Source organism: Electrophorus electricus, chromosome 5, assembly GCF_013358815.1.
Source record: "Electrophorus electricus isolate fEleEle1 chromosome 5, fEleEle1.pri, whole genome shotgun sequence".
Lineage (NCBI taxonomy): Eukaryota > Metazoa > Chordata > Actinopteri > Gymnotiformes > Gymnotidae > Electrophorus > Electrophorus electricus.
This window is the reverse complement of record NC_049539.1, coordinates 21855776-21871019: the sequence shown is the minus strand read 5'-3', so window position 1 is coordinate 21871019 and position 15244 is coordinate 21855776. Positions and strand designations below refer to the sequence as shown.

At 40.7% G+C, this 15244-nt stretch overlaps 1 protein-coding gene across 1 annotated transcript in view; it reads right to left on the bottom strand.

Moving 5' to 3' along the window:
• Positions 1 to 15244, bottom strand: part of LOC113569406 (NACHT, LRR and PYD domains-containing protein 12-like) — a gene marked incomplete at its 3' end in the record, with an annotated part of 457338 nt that overhangs the window by 12506 nt on the left and 429588 nt on the right. The window contains exon 12 of the mRNA XM_035526146.1: positions 6478 to 6651. Within this exon, the coding sequence (XP_035382039.1) occupies positions 6478 to 6651 (174 nt within the window). The remainder of the gene's footprint in view (positions 1 to 6477; positions 6652 to 15244) is intronic.

The following is a 15244-nucleotide window of genomic DNA, read 5'->3' as shown; positions in this document are numbered from 1 at the left end:
ATAATAGTTCTCTCTCTCTCTCTCTCTCACACACAGATAATAGTTCTGTCGCTCTCTCTCCCTCTCTCTCTCTCTCTCTCTCTCTCTCTCTCTCTCACACAGATAATAGTTCTGTCTCTCTCTCTCTCTCTCTCACACAGATAATAGTTCTGTCTCTCTCTCTCTCTCTCTCGGGCTCACACAGATAATAGTTCTGTCTCTCCCTCTCTCTCTCTCTCTCTCACACACACAGATAATAGTTCTCTCTCTCTCTCTCTCTCTCACACACGGATAATAGTTCTCTCTCTCTCTCTCTAACACACAGATAATAGTTCTGTCGCTCTCTCTCTCTCTCTCACAAACACACAGATAATAGTTCTGTCTCTCTCTCTCTCACACGGATAATAGTTCTGTCTCTCTCTCTCTCTCTCTCTCTCTCACACGGATAATAGTTCTGTCTCTCTCTCTCTCTCTCGGGCTCACACAGATAATAGTTCTGTCTCTCTCTCTCTCTCTCTCTCTCACACACAAAGATAATAGTCCTATCTCTCTCTCTCTCTCACACGGATAAAAGTTCTGTCTCTCTCTCTCTCACACACACACACAGATAATAGTTCTGTCTATCTCTCTCTCTCTCTGTCTCACAGATAATAGTTCTGTCTCTCTCTCTCTCTCTCACACACACAGATAATAGTTCTGTCTCTCTCTCTCTCTCACACAGATAATAGTTCTGTCTCTCTCTCTCTCTCTCACACAGATAATAGTTCTGTCTCTCTCTCACACACACACACAAACACACACACAGATAATAGTTCTGTCTAGCTCTCTCTCTCTCTCTGTCTCACAGATAATAGTTCTGTCTCTCTCTCACACACACACAGATAATAGTTCTGTCTCTCTGTCTCTCACACACAGATAATAGTTCTGTCTCTCTCTCACACACACACAGATAATAGTTCTGTCTCTCTCTCTCTCACACGGATAATAGTTCTGTCTCTCTCTCTCTCTCACACAGATAATAGTTCTGTCTCTCTCTCTCTCTCTCTCACACACACAAAGATAATAGTCCTATCTCTCTCTCTCTCTCACACGGATAATAGTTCTGTCTCTCTCTCTCTCTCTCACACACACACACACACACACAGATAAAAGTTCTGTCTCTCTCACACGGATAATAGTTCTGTCTCTCTCTCTCTCTCTCTCTCTCACACACAGATAATAGTTCTGTCTCTCTCTCTCTCTCTCACACACAGATAATAGTTCTGTCTCTCTCACACACACACAGATAATAGTTCTGTCTCTCTCTCTCTCACACGGATAATAGTTCTGTCTCTCTCTCTCTCTCTCTCACAGATAATAGTTCTGTCGCTCTCTCTCTCTCTCTCTCACAGAGAGATAATAGTTCTGTCTCTCTCTCTCTTTCTCTCTCTCTCTCACACACACACACACAGATAATAGTTCTGTCTCTCTCTCACACACACAGATAATAGTTCTCTCTCTCTCTCTCTCTCACACACAGATAATAGTTCTGTCGCTCTCTCTCTCTCTCTCTCTCACAAACACACAGATAATAGTTCTGTCTCTCTCTCTCTCTCACACGGATAATAGTTCTGTCGCTCTCTCTCTCACACAGATAATAGTTCTGTCTCTCTCTCTCTCTCTCTCTCACACACACACACACAGATAATAGTTCTGTCTCTCTCTCTCTCTCTCTCACACACAGATAATAGTTCTGTCTCTCTCTCACACACAAATAATAGTTCTGTCTCTCTCTCACACGGAAAATAGTTCTGTCTCTCTCTCTCTCACACGGAAAATAGTTCTGTCTCTCTCTCTCTCTCTCTCACACACACACACACACACACACACACACACACACACACACAGATAATAGTACTGTCTCTCTCTCTCTCTCTCACACACACATAGATAATAGTTCTGTCTCTCTCTCTCTCTCTCTCACACACAGATAATAGTTCTGTCTCGCTCTCTCTCACACAGATAATAGTTCTGTCTCTCTCTCACACACACACAGATAATAGTTCTGTCGTTCTCTCTCTCTCTCTCACACACAGAGATAAAAGTTCTGTCTCTCACTCACACGGAAAATAGTTCTCTCTGTCTCTCTCTCTCACAAACAGATAATAGTTCTGTCTCTCTCTCTCTCACACACAGATAATAGTTCTGTCTCTCTCTCTCTCACACACACACAGATAATAGTTCTGTCTCTCTCTCTCTCACACACACAGAGATAATAGTTCTGTCTCTGTCTCTCTCTCTCTCACACACACAGATAATAGTTCTGTCTCTCTCTCTCTCTCTCTCACACACACAGATAATAGTTCTGTCTCTCTCTCTCTCTCTCACACACACAGATAATAGTTCTGTCTCGCTTTCTCTCTCTCTCACACACACACAGATAATAGTTCTGTCTCTGTCTCTCTCTCTCTCACACACACAGATAATAGTTCTGTCTCTCTCTCTCTCTCTCTCACAAACAGATAATAGTTCTGTCTCTCTCTCTCTCTCACACACACAGATAATAGTTCTCTCTCTCTCTCTCACACGGAAAATAATTATCTGTCTCTCTCTCTCTCTCACAAACACACAGATAATAGTTCTGTCTCTCTCTCTCTCTCTCTCTCACACGGATAATAGTTCTGTCTCTCTCTCTCTCTCTCTCACACGGATAATAGTTCTGTCTCTCTCTCTCTCTCGGGCTCACACAGATAATAGTTCTGTATCTCTCTCTCTCTCTCTCTCACACACAAAGATAATAGTTCTATCTCTCTCTCTCTCACACGGATAATAGTTCTGTCTCTCTCTCTCTCACACACAGATAACAGTTCTGTCTCTCTCTCTCTCTCACACGGATAATAGTTCTGTCTCTCTCTCTCTCACACGGAAAATAGTTCTGTCTCTCTCTCTCTCTCTCTCTCTCACACGGAAAATAGTTCTGTCTCTCGCTCTCTCTCTCTCACGGAAAATAGTTCTGTCTCTCGCTCTCTCTCTCTCACGGAAAATAGTTCTGTCTCGCTCTCTCTCTCTCTCACACGGATAATAGTTCTGTCTCTCTCTCTCTCTCTCACACACACACACACACACACACACACAGATAATAGTTCTCTCTCTCTCTCTCTCACACGGATAATAGTTCTGTCTCTCTCTCTCTCACACACAGATAATAGTTCTGTCTCTCTCTCTCTCTCACACGGAAAATAGTTCTGTCTCTCTCTCTCTATCTCACACGGAAAATAGTTCTGTCTCTCTCTCTCTCACACGGAAAATAGTTCTGTCTCTCTCTCTCTATCTCACACGGAAAATAGTTCTGTATCTCGCTCTCTCTCTCTCACACGGAAAATAGTTCTGTCTCTCTCTTTCTCTCTCTCTCTCTCTCTCTCTCTCTCACACACACACACACAGATAATAGTTCTGTCTCTCTCTCTCTCTCACAGAGAATAGTTCTGTCTCTCTCTCTCTCTCTCTCACAGATAATAGTTCTGTCTCTCTCTCTCTCTCTCTCTCTCACAGATTTTATTTCTGTCTCTCTCTCTCACACAGATAATATTTCTGTCTCTCTCTCTCACACACACACACACAGTTATTAGTTCTCTCTCTCTCACACAAACAGTTATTAGTTCTCTCTCTCTCTCTTTCTCTCTCTCTCACACAGGTAATCGTTCGGTCTCTCTCTCTTTCTCTCTCTCTCTCTCTCTCTCTCTCTCTGTGTTCCACACACAGATAATAGTTCTGTCGCTCTCTCTCTCTCTCTCTCTCTCTCACACAGATAACAGTTCTGTTTCTCTCTCTCACACACACAGAGATAATAGTTCTGTCTCTCTCTCTCTCTCTCACACACAGAAAAGTTCTGTCTCACACACAGATAATAGTTGTCTCTCTCTGTCTCACACACAGATAATAGTTCTGTCGCTCTCTCTCGCTCTCTCTCTCTCTGTCTCACACACAGATAATAGTTCTGTAGCTCTTTCTCTCTCTGTCTCGCACAGATAATAGTTCTGTCTCTCTATGTCTCACACAGATAATAATTCTCTCTCTCTCTCTCTCTCTCTCTCTCTCTCTCTCTCTCTCTCTCACACACACACACACACAGATAATAGTTCTGTCTCTCTCTCACACAAACACACAAAGATAATAGTTCTCGCTCTCTCTCTCCATTTCAGACACACACATCGTTCTGGGCATTGAGAGTTCTGGTAAACTGGGATGTGATGATGTTGTCACTTCACCTCTCTTTTGTCTCTCTAGTTTGTTGACTGAGAGCGGCGGAGTGTTGATCATGCCTGTGGTTCCTTTTAGTTGTGCTGCCACAGCTACATCTGCCAAAGTCCATCTTTGCACATCATAGTTTCCTACTTTACACACCCTCTACCTGGACATGTCTAATAATCTAGTCTCTCTGTCTGCTGAGGTTCACCTACCCCTGATGTCATGACGTTACTGTCTCAGCTGCCATGGCTAATCCCAAAACCCCATGATGCCCCCTGTTGTAGCCCCCCACACCTCCACCCCACACAGCTACTTCCCCGCTGCCCTTCATGGATGATCTCATACAGGAAGAGTTTCGGTCATGTGCACACCGTCGGGACCAGACAAGGACTTCTAGAAAACCACACTAGACATTAATTGCTTATTGTTCCATATTTCTTTATTTATTTTTCTCCATCTCACTACTTATTCTGCTCCTTATTGTCTATATTCTTACTACTGTAATGTCCGTTATTGTCCAGAGGACCCCACCAGTTTACAGCCCACCAGAACCAGTGCACCGAGGACACTGTCAGCACTGACATCCACAGGGTCTCTCACACATCTGGAGGACATGGACAGTTATGTTCCAGTGCTGTTCACTGATTACAGCTCAGCAGTCAACACAGTCACCCCAACCAAACTGACTGAAACACTCACCACTGGACTCACACCCTCCTTCTGTAAATGGGGCTGAACTTTCTAACAGACAGAATCAGTCAGTCAGAACTGGCAATGTACATCCAGCACAAGGACTGAGAACACTGGGACCCCCCAGGACTGTGTGGCCACCCAGTATAACACCAGCATCATCAAACTGGTTTGACTGATCACTGGATGAGACAGCATACAGGAGGGAGGTGACAGATATGGTGACATGGTGTCATGACAACAATCTCTCCCTGAATGCAGACAAGACCAAGATGATTGTTGACCCAAGGAGGAAGGAGAAGCAACAGCACACACCACTACAGACAGGAGAGATGGAGGTGAACTCCTTCACCTTCCTGGAGTTCACATCAGTGAGGACCTCACCTGGACCTACAACACACCCCACATCAGTGAGGACATCACCTGGTCCTACAACACACACACCCCACATCAGTGAGGACCTCACCTGGACCTACAACACACACACCCCACATCAGTGAGGACCTCACCTGGACCTACAACACACACACCCCACATCAGTGAAGACCTCACCTGGACCTACAACACACACCCCACATCAGTGAGGACCTCACCTGGACCTACAACACACACACACCACATCAGTGAGGACCTCACCTGGACCTACAACACACACACCCCACATCAGTGAGGACCTCACCTGGACCTACAACACACACCCCACATCAGTGAGGACCTCACCTGGACCTACAACAAACACCACACCATAAAGAAATCCCAACAGTATCTGCTGTGTCCTCTGTTTATGTACGATACCCAGCATGACCTGCAGGTTAACACTCTCCTGACATCAGAACTCTGAAAATGTTCAGCTCTTGTTCACAGTTTTATTGACAACAGGAGGAAACGTGAAACTGAATCACATGAAAGACAAATCAACAACAAGCCAGCCACAACAAGTACCGATATACACAAAACACAATGCAGCAAACTTCACAGAGAATAACATTATCCACCAAATAATGATCTGTGATTACAAATAACAATACAATAAACTACACACAACCACAATGTTTTCAAAAGGTATGAGATGTACGCAGACAACTGCATTAGCACGGCTATAATAACTACAATAACTATAATAACTACAATAACTAGAACTCTTGGAGTTGTATTCTCTCACTCTACGATCGCTACACACAGAAACCGACTCGCTGCTACTGACACCCTGTGGTTCATAAATGAATTACAACTAACCTCAAAAAATGGAACAGAGTTTATAAACTCCTGACAGAACAGCATCTGTACTTCCTGAGGAGGCTGAGGAAATGTAGCATGTCAACTAAAACTCAGCAGTTCCTACAGGAGAATGATGGAGAGTGAATTCCACAGTATGATATGGGAACGGCACTACTCAGGAATGGAAGACTCAGTTTTCAGTATTTTCTCATTCTCACTCTTTCATAAACACACACAGACACCAACACAGAAACACATACGCACGCACACACACACACACACACACACACACACACCCACACACATACACGTAAGCACACACAAACAAACCCACATACGCATGCACACACTAACGTTCCATACCTGAGAGTGTCCAGTCTGCAGTGGGGATCCTCCAGTCTAGCAGAGAGCAGCTTCACTCCTGACTCTCCTGGGTGGTTGTACGTCAGGTCCAGTTCTTTCAGGTGGGAGGGGTTTGACCTCAGAGCTGAAGCCAGAGAAGAACAGCCTTCCTCTGTGACCAAACAACCAGACAGTCTGCAGAAAGGAGGGAAACAGGTAGAGAGAGACAGAGAGTGAGATGCACTTCCAGAGCAGCCTGCATGGGGCAGCTAGAGAGGCTGGTAACTGTAGTGGAGGTTCCTCCACTCTCATCTCTCTCCGGCGTCCTCCATGGCAGATGGTTTTGTTCACTCTTCTCCAGATCGCTGCTGTCTGTGTTTATTTTTGCTCTTATTTTTATTCAGCCCTTCAGAACTCTAGTGCACTATTAACCTACATCAGAAGAACCCCAAAGCTGGACTTACACTGTGTGATTTCAGTGGTCTTATTAGACTGTTACATGTCAGACTGTATGAGATGATGCCAGTAAAATCTTGGCAGAATTCTACATCTGGCTGTGATAACAGGAGTAAAAACACTGTCACATTTCTGGACCTGTGACTCAGAGATAAAGTCTAAGAATCCTAAGCGATGCATACTTTTTTTGGAAGTTGCAAAGCTGATGCCAGACTTTCACAAGTGTCCTCAAGATTACAGATAGCTAGACTGCAAGTAGATACAACTGACAATACAATATAGTCTACAGTAGATACACTAAATATTACAATGTAAGTCACTCTGGATAAAAGCATCTGCCAAATGCTGTAAAAGTAAATATAAATGTACTCTTATGTGGTCATGGAACTGTCTTGGCTTTATAGGACATTTCTGAGAAATAGATATCCAAAATCAACCTGAATGAAACATGAATTCACCCAAAGGTATTATTATTTTAATAGGAGTTTATGAAAAATAGTAGAGTGAAATCTGTCCAAACTTACTCTGCTGATACTCTGCAAATTCAGTCTATACAAAATGAGTGCATTATTTTGCCTAAAGGTAGTTTGACTTTAATATGGATTTATGAAGACATTGTACAGTGAGTGTCCAAACTTACTCTGCTAATAGTCAAGGGCTTCTACTCACATGTGGTAGTGGAACTGTTTTTGCATTTTGTTAAAATTCAGAAAAATATGTAAAACTTCAATATAGATTTATTAATGATCTGGTGATGGCCAAGGGCCACCATTCAACTGGCAGTGGAATATTTCAGCCCTGGAGTTCTCCTGCCCTGCACATTTGCCACATTTCACTAGTGATGACCCCTGTTTCAGCTGGCAGTCAAGATCTATAATAACCTTCTGAGAAACATTATGTAGAAAAATCATTTTCCACAATGCTTATTAAGCTGTGTAAATATATTACCAATTGTGTTTAATGTAATTATGCAATTTAACTAGTTCAATCAAGTAAACTGTATTTTGTACTTTTAAATGTAGTAAACGTGCAAGTCCATCGAAGCTCTTAAAAATACAGCGAAATACCGTAAAATCGCGCATATAGGCGCATAATTTAAAGCGCGGACGACTTGACCGTGAATCGCTAAAGCGCGGATAGCGTGATCGCGGTTGTAACCTAGTAACCACCTGTAACCTAGTAACCACCTGTAACCTAGCTACAAGATTTAAATGTGTTTATACTGATGTAGGGGACCTGACTGATTAATACACAGCTGTAGTTCATGAACACCAGATGTTATAAATCACATCCCCGTCAAATCTCCCGTCACACCCGCACCCTCCTCCCTCCTGCTCTCAACTACGTGAAGATCCAACCGCATTTCTCCTAAAGACTGTAACTTGATTGTTGCAAAGACAAGAAGTCCAATCTTGCTTATTGACGGTTTGGTCAATTTGTTGAGACTGTTAGCTGGTTAGATATCTGTGCTGAACAGTAAACAACTAAACAAATCAACATAGCTAGACTTTCTTTGCTAACATTAGCTAGTTAGCTGTTAGCCATGAATGACGATCAGAGATTGAGTGAAAAACTCATACAGGCTTTGTCTGTCTGTCTTAGTCCATCTACTTTTACTTTTTGTCTGTCCCTTTCTGGTATTTTCCTTTTCTCTTGGAAATCACCATAGCAGCAAATATCCTCCGAATCCAGTTTGAGATTTTCTGTCATTTTCATGATCCACTACAGTTCTCTTCACCTCAGTAAGTTAAAATAGCTCCTCTGTTGCTAATGGCCACTGGAATGACGTCATTAAATATTCTGCTGCCCCGGCCGTCCTACCACATATGTGATTGGATAAAATTACTGTCACTCAAATTGAGAAACTTGTCTCTCATGTTCCTGTTACTGCTAGATACAAGTGCTTCTGGGATATTCATGTTATTACTACCTTTATTTTTTTTATTTTTTTTTAAATGGTACAATTTAAAACATTTGTGGAGTGTTTTTATTGTACCTTCTGACATTGTTTAATAGGTCAACATCGACTTCCTAAAAACACAAGGGCAACAATCACAAGGTTATTACTGTATTTCTAGACCAAACTGTTTTCTGCTGTTTCGTGTGCTCCCAGTTTTAGTTGAGAAAAATATTATGAACATTATCTTCACTACATATAATGGTGTTATACTGTTTCTGACCATTCTGGTGCCCTACACACACCCAAACACACCCTGCTGCTACCACACTACAGTTACAGTGAAACTACAAACACTCCATAACTGCAGCCTGATAAGATTTAATAGACAGACTGAACACAGGCATGCTAATAGAACACAGATTTGTACCTTCAGTTTCCAGAGTTGGCTCTGTCCTAGTACAACTCCCCCAGGTCATTGTGCCAGTGTTGGGTAGTGTAGCCTATTGTGTGGCTGTGTGTATCAACATAAAATATTGTGGGTGTAGAAGATTATTGTACATTCACTGAGTGGATTTGAGCTTGTTACATCTACTACTGTATTTTCTTTTCCCTCTTCTGGTTTATGTTTAATGAAGACAGGTTTGGGGTGGAGCATGTGTTGGGTTTGGTTTTTATTCTGGCTTATACTCCCCATAGAGACAGATGGCATGTTTGTAGATCTCTATTACTTTTTTGTTATAATGGTTTGTGCTCAGAATAAAGTGTCTGTTGTGGTCTCTCCCGCTACACTGGCACATAACAGAGATGTATAAAGGTTGGTATCTCTCTCTAATCATCTGCAGCTGAAATAACCAGCAACTGAAGATGGCTGCCTCCAACACTCCTTTACCATTTATCAAACACCATAAGATAATACTGATGATTTTCTTCATAATTTGTGAACCCTAAAGATGGCCATGTTACTATATTGTATGGGATGTAGCTTGGACACATACTAAAACTGTAGCATAACCATTGTATTAGAGTGTTGCTATGAACAATGCATTAAATAAGAGTTTTACACATTTTTTCCTTTTTTTTTTTTTTTTTTTTTAACAGAACAGTGCCTTGACTCTCCCACTATTTGTATTTTATATAATTTCCCTGCAAAACACCTTCACTATTGTTTCTGAACTTCTGAGCCCTCCAGACATCTTAGGTTTTAACTATTTTCTGTGGTCAGTGTTTGTTCTCCTGTATGGAGGAAGCAGAAAGACAAGGAGCACAGCAAGGGGTCCAGGGAGGAGCACATTCTATCAGTGGTGGTCACACACAGATAATAGTTCTGCCTCTCTAACACACACAAATAGATCTGTCTGTCTCTCTCTCTCTATTTCACACACACACAAACTCACAGATAATAGTTCTGTCTCACACTTACAAATAATAGATCTGTATCTCTCTCTGTCTCTCTCTCTATTTCTCTCTCATACACACACACACATACACACAGATAATAGTTCTGTCTCTCTCTCTCTCTCATGCACACACACAGATAAAAGTTCTCTCTCCCCCTCTCTCAAACACACACACACACACACAAATAATAGTTCTGTCTCTCCCTCACACACACACACGTTTCAAATGAGGTGAAGCATTATAAACAGTAAATGAAACATACTTGTGTCAATCTGTGTAATAAATAAGATTTCAAACAGTAGTCATATTGGCCCTGAACTAAACAGTGTGAGGTCTGGTTTACTGTGTATAAACAGTACTCATATTGGCCCTGAACTAAACAGTGTGAGGTCTGGTTTACTGTGTATAAACAGTAGTCATATTGGTCCTGAACTAAACAGTGTGAGGTCTGGTGTACTGTGTATAAACAGTAGTCATATTGGTCCTGAACTAAACAGTGTGAGGTCTGGTTTACTGTGTATAAACAGTAGTCATATTGGCCCTGAACTAAACAGTGTGAGGTCTGGTTTACTGTGTATATACAGTAGTCATATTGGTCCTGAACTAAACAGTGTGAGGTCTGGTTTACTGTGTATAAACAGTAGTCATATTGGTCCTGAACTAAACAGTGTGAGGTCTGGTTTACTGTGTATAAACAGTAGTTATATTGGTCCTGAACTAAACAGTGTGAGGTCTGGTTTACTGTGTATAAACAGTAGTCATATTGGTCCTGAACTAAACAGTGTGAGGTCTGGTTTACTGTGTATAAACAGTAGTCATATTGGCCCTGAACTAAACAGTGTGAGGTCTGGTTTACTGTGTATAAACAGTAGTCATATTGGTCCTGAACTAAACAGTGTGAGGTCTGGTTTACTGTGTATAAACAGTAGTCATATTGGTCCTGAACTAAACAGTGTGAGGTCTGGTTTACTGTGTATATACAGTAGTCATATTGGTCCTGAACTAAACAGTGCGAGGTCTGGTTTACTGTGTATAAACAGTAGTTATATTGGTCCTGAACTAAACAGTACGAGGTCTGGTTTACTGTGTATATACAGTAGTCATATTGGTCCTGAACTAAACAGTGCGAGGTCTGGTTTACTGTGTATAAACAGTAGACATATTGGCCCAGAACTAAACAGTCTGATGTCTGGTTTACTGTGTATAAACAGTAGTCATATTGGCCCTGAACTAAACAGTGTGAGGTCTGGTTTACTATGTATAAACAGTAGTTATATTGGCCCTGAACCAAACGGTGTGAGGTCTGGTTTACTGTGTATAAACAGTAGTTATATTGGTCCTGAAATAAACAGTGTGGGGTCTGGTTTACTGTGTATAAACAGTAGTCATACTGGTCCTGAACTAAACAGTGTGAGGTCTGGTTTACTGTGTATAAACAGTAGTCATATTGGCCCTGAACTAAACAGTGCGAGATCTGGTTTACTGTGTATAAACAGTAGTCATATTGGTCCTGAACTAAACAGTGTGAGGTCTGGTTTACTGTGTATATACAGTAGTCATATTGGTCCTGAACTAAACAGTGCGAGGTCTGGTTTACTGTGTATAAACAGTAGTTATATTGGTCCTGAACTAAACAGTGCGAGGTCTGGTTTACTGTGTACATACAGTAGTCATATTGGCCCTGAACTAAACAGTGCGAGGTCTGGTTTACTGTGTATAAACAGTAGACATATTGGCCCAGAACTAAACAGTGTGAGGTCTGGTTTACTGTGTATAAACAGTAGTCATATTGGCCCTGAACTAAACAGTGTGAGGTCTGGTTTACTGTGTATATACAGTAGTCATATTGGCCCTGAACTAAACAGTGTGAGGTCTGGTTTACTATGTATAAACAGTAGTCATATTGGCCCTGAACTAAACAGTGTGAGGTCTGGTTTACTGTGTATAAACAGTAGTTATATTGGTCCTGAAATAAACAGTGTGGGGTCTGGTTTACTGTGTATAAACAGTAGTCATACTGGCTCTGAACTAAACAGTGTGAGGTCTGGTTTACTGTGTATATACAATAGTTATATTGGTCCTGAACTAAACAGTGTGAGGTCTGGTTTACTGTGTATATACAGTAGTTATATTGGTCCTGAACTAAACAGAGTGAGGTCTGGTTTAATTCTGTGTGTGGTTATATTTCTACATGTAGTTATATTGCTACATTTGGTTATAATTCTACATGTGATTATAATTCTATGTGTGGTTATATTTCTACGTTTGGTTATAATTCTCACTTTAACTGAATTATGTAGTATCAAATGATGAATTATGGGTGCAGAAATGTGTGATCTAAAGTTCTGATGTAATACAAAACACCACACATGCTATGCACCACACACACACACACACACACACACACACACACACACACACACACACACACACACACTTCACTCCTTCTCTCCTCCTAATCTCCTGATTACTGTGTCTTGTGTGTCTTTCTTTCTCTCTTGTAATTAAGTCCACAGGTTCACTCGTCCAGTGCTGAACATTGTTCCTCACTACTGTGTTCAGATGTCCGGAGTTTACTGTCAGCTTTCTGCTCAGTTTCTCTCTTTGCTGACTCCAGGTCTTCTACCATCACTGTTCTATTTTAGTTTGATGTCTCTGGCTTGATGAAAAAATTAGCAGCCAACATTCACTCCTAAGTCAAGCTAATATGATGTTAGCGTGAGGTATCTAGGAGTAGTAACCAACAATACACTGTAACTTGGCAAGCTTAAGGTTAATAATATTAGCCAGCTACATGTTTCATAAAAACACCCGTGGAGAGAGATCACAGGTTTATTTTAAGGAATAACCAATAAACCTTTCAGTTCTATTGAATGAATATTAACTTGTTGCGTTCTTTCCTCCAGCACGGCTGTCAGTTCAGCTCATCTCAACATGCGTTGAACACACGGTGTAAATCATAATGAGAACAGGGTCTCCCACCCAAAAACACAAGGGAATCGTGTGATTGTAAAAGTGTCCTATAATGTGTCCAGAACCTCAATGGTTCAGCTTTAAATGTTTTAATTAAGATTTTAAGGGCTTTTATTTGCAGAGAGATTAGAATGACTGATGTTTACAGTGTTTCCATACATAAACTAGATAAAATCACTCAGTGAAAATCTTACATTAGAACACTTCATTTTACAACACAGCTGTTGGAGTTTCTGAATATATTCATCCTGTAAGACATTTTACAAAATTTCTGCTCTCAGGCAACCAAAAATGCAGCTTGTGGACAAAATGCCAAAGCGCCTAGTTGAAGCAGCATTGTAATAAATACACCTGTACGTGTGGACAAGGACTCATCTGGGTCTCCTCTTTACAATGTTATATTTCTCTTCTAGACTTGAAAATCTGCTCATGCAGCACAAATGTAACTCTTTGTCTCCACAGTGTGGTCATTTAATGAAATGCAGTGAGGTTTCAACAGAAAACTATATTTAGAAATATTTAAAGAAGAGAACTTTATAATATAATATAAAAGTGTACATTTCCTTGCATTGCCTTGCCTTGCAATGTTTGTTTAATACTGTACTATAAGGGAGTTGACACTGACCCTTTTAAAATGGCTCTTTATTTACATTCAAATGTAAGTCACAGAAACTCACCTGAGAATCTCCAGTTTAAAGTGTGAACACTTCAGTCCAGCACAGAGCTGCTCCACTCCTGAATTCTGCAGGTCATTATTATTCATCTCCAGCTCTCTCAGTGAGTTTTCTGTTTGTAGAACTGATGTGAGAGATTTGCAAGACTCTTCATTGAGACCACAGCCAGATAGTCTGTAAAAGAGTAAATACAGTAAATAATGTAGTTCAGTCAGAGGATGATGAATTAAAAGATCTGAACTACTAATAAAAATTTAAAGAAGAGCTTGAAAGGTCTGGAACACACTGATACATTTTCAGCCTTTTAATATTTCAAACACAGTAACATTTCAACACTACTGTGTCTTCATCAAAGACAAAATGGACAAAGACATGACAAATAACATTCATTAGCAACCTAAGACAGGTGACCAAATAATGGACGGTTGGTTTATAAGTCAGTGAATGGCAGTTACCATAATCAGAGTCCCAATATCAAAATATCCCACCCCTAACACCATAACAGGAAACAGAACAACATAGATCTCATTCAATGTTTAACAAATACAAATACACTAATATACAAGCAGAAAATATTGTTGGAAGACATGCAGAGTAGTGATTATGGAGGAATAAGCACTGCAGTAATGATTATGGAGGAATAAACACTGCAGTATTGATTATGGAGGAATAAACAGTGCAGTATTGATAATGTTGGAATGAACATTGCAGTAGTGATTATGGAGGAATAAACACCACAGTATTCATTATGGTGGAATAATCACTGTATTGTTTATCATGGAGAAATAAACACTGCAGCAGTGATTATGGAGGAATGAACACTGCAGTAGAGATTATGGAGGAATAAACACTGCAGTATTGATTATGGAGGAATAAACACTGCAGTAGTGATTATGGAGGAATAAACACTGCAGTATTGTTTATGTTGGAATGAACATCGCAATAGTGATTTTAGAGGAATAATCACTGTAGTATTTATTATGGAGGAATAAACACTGCAGTAGTGACTATGGAGTAATGAATACTGTAGTATTGATTATGAAGGAATTAATATTGCAGTAGTGATTATGGAGGAATAAACACCACTATTGTTTATGGTGGAATGTTCACTGTAGTATTTCTTATGGAGAAATAAACACTGCAGGAGTGATTATGTAGAAATAAACACTGCAGTTGTGACTATGGAATAATGAACACTGCAGTATTGATTATGGAGGAATGAACATTGCAGTAATGAATATTAGTGTATGAGCACTGCAGTAGTAATGATGGTAGGATGAGCACTGCAATAGTGATTATGGAGGAATGAACACTGCCGTATTGATTGGACAGAATGCAGACAGCATAATCTTTTACTAGTGTTTACATTCCTGTGGTCACATTATGA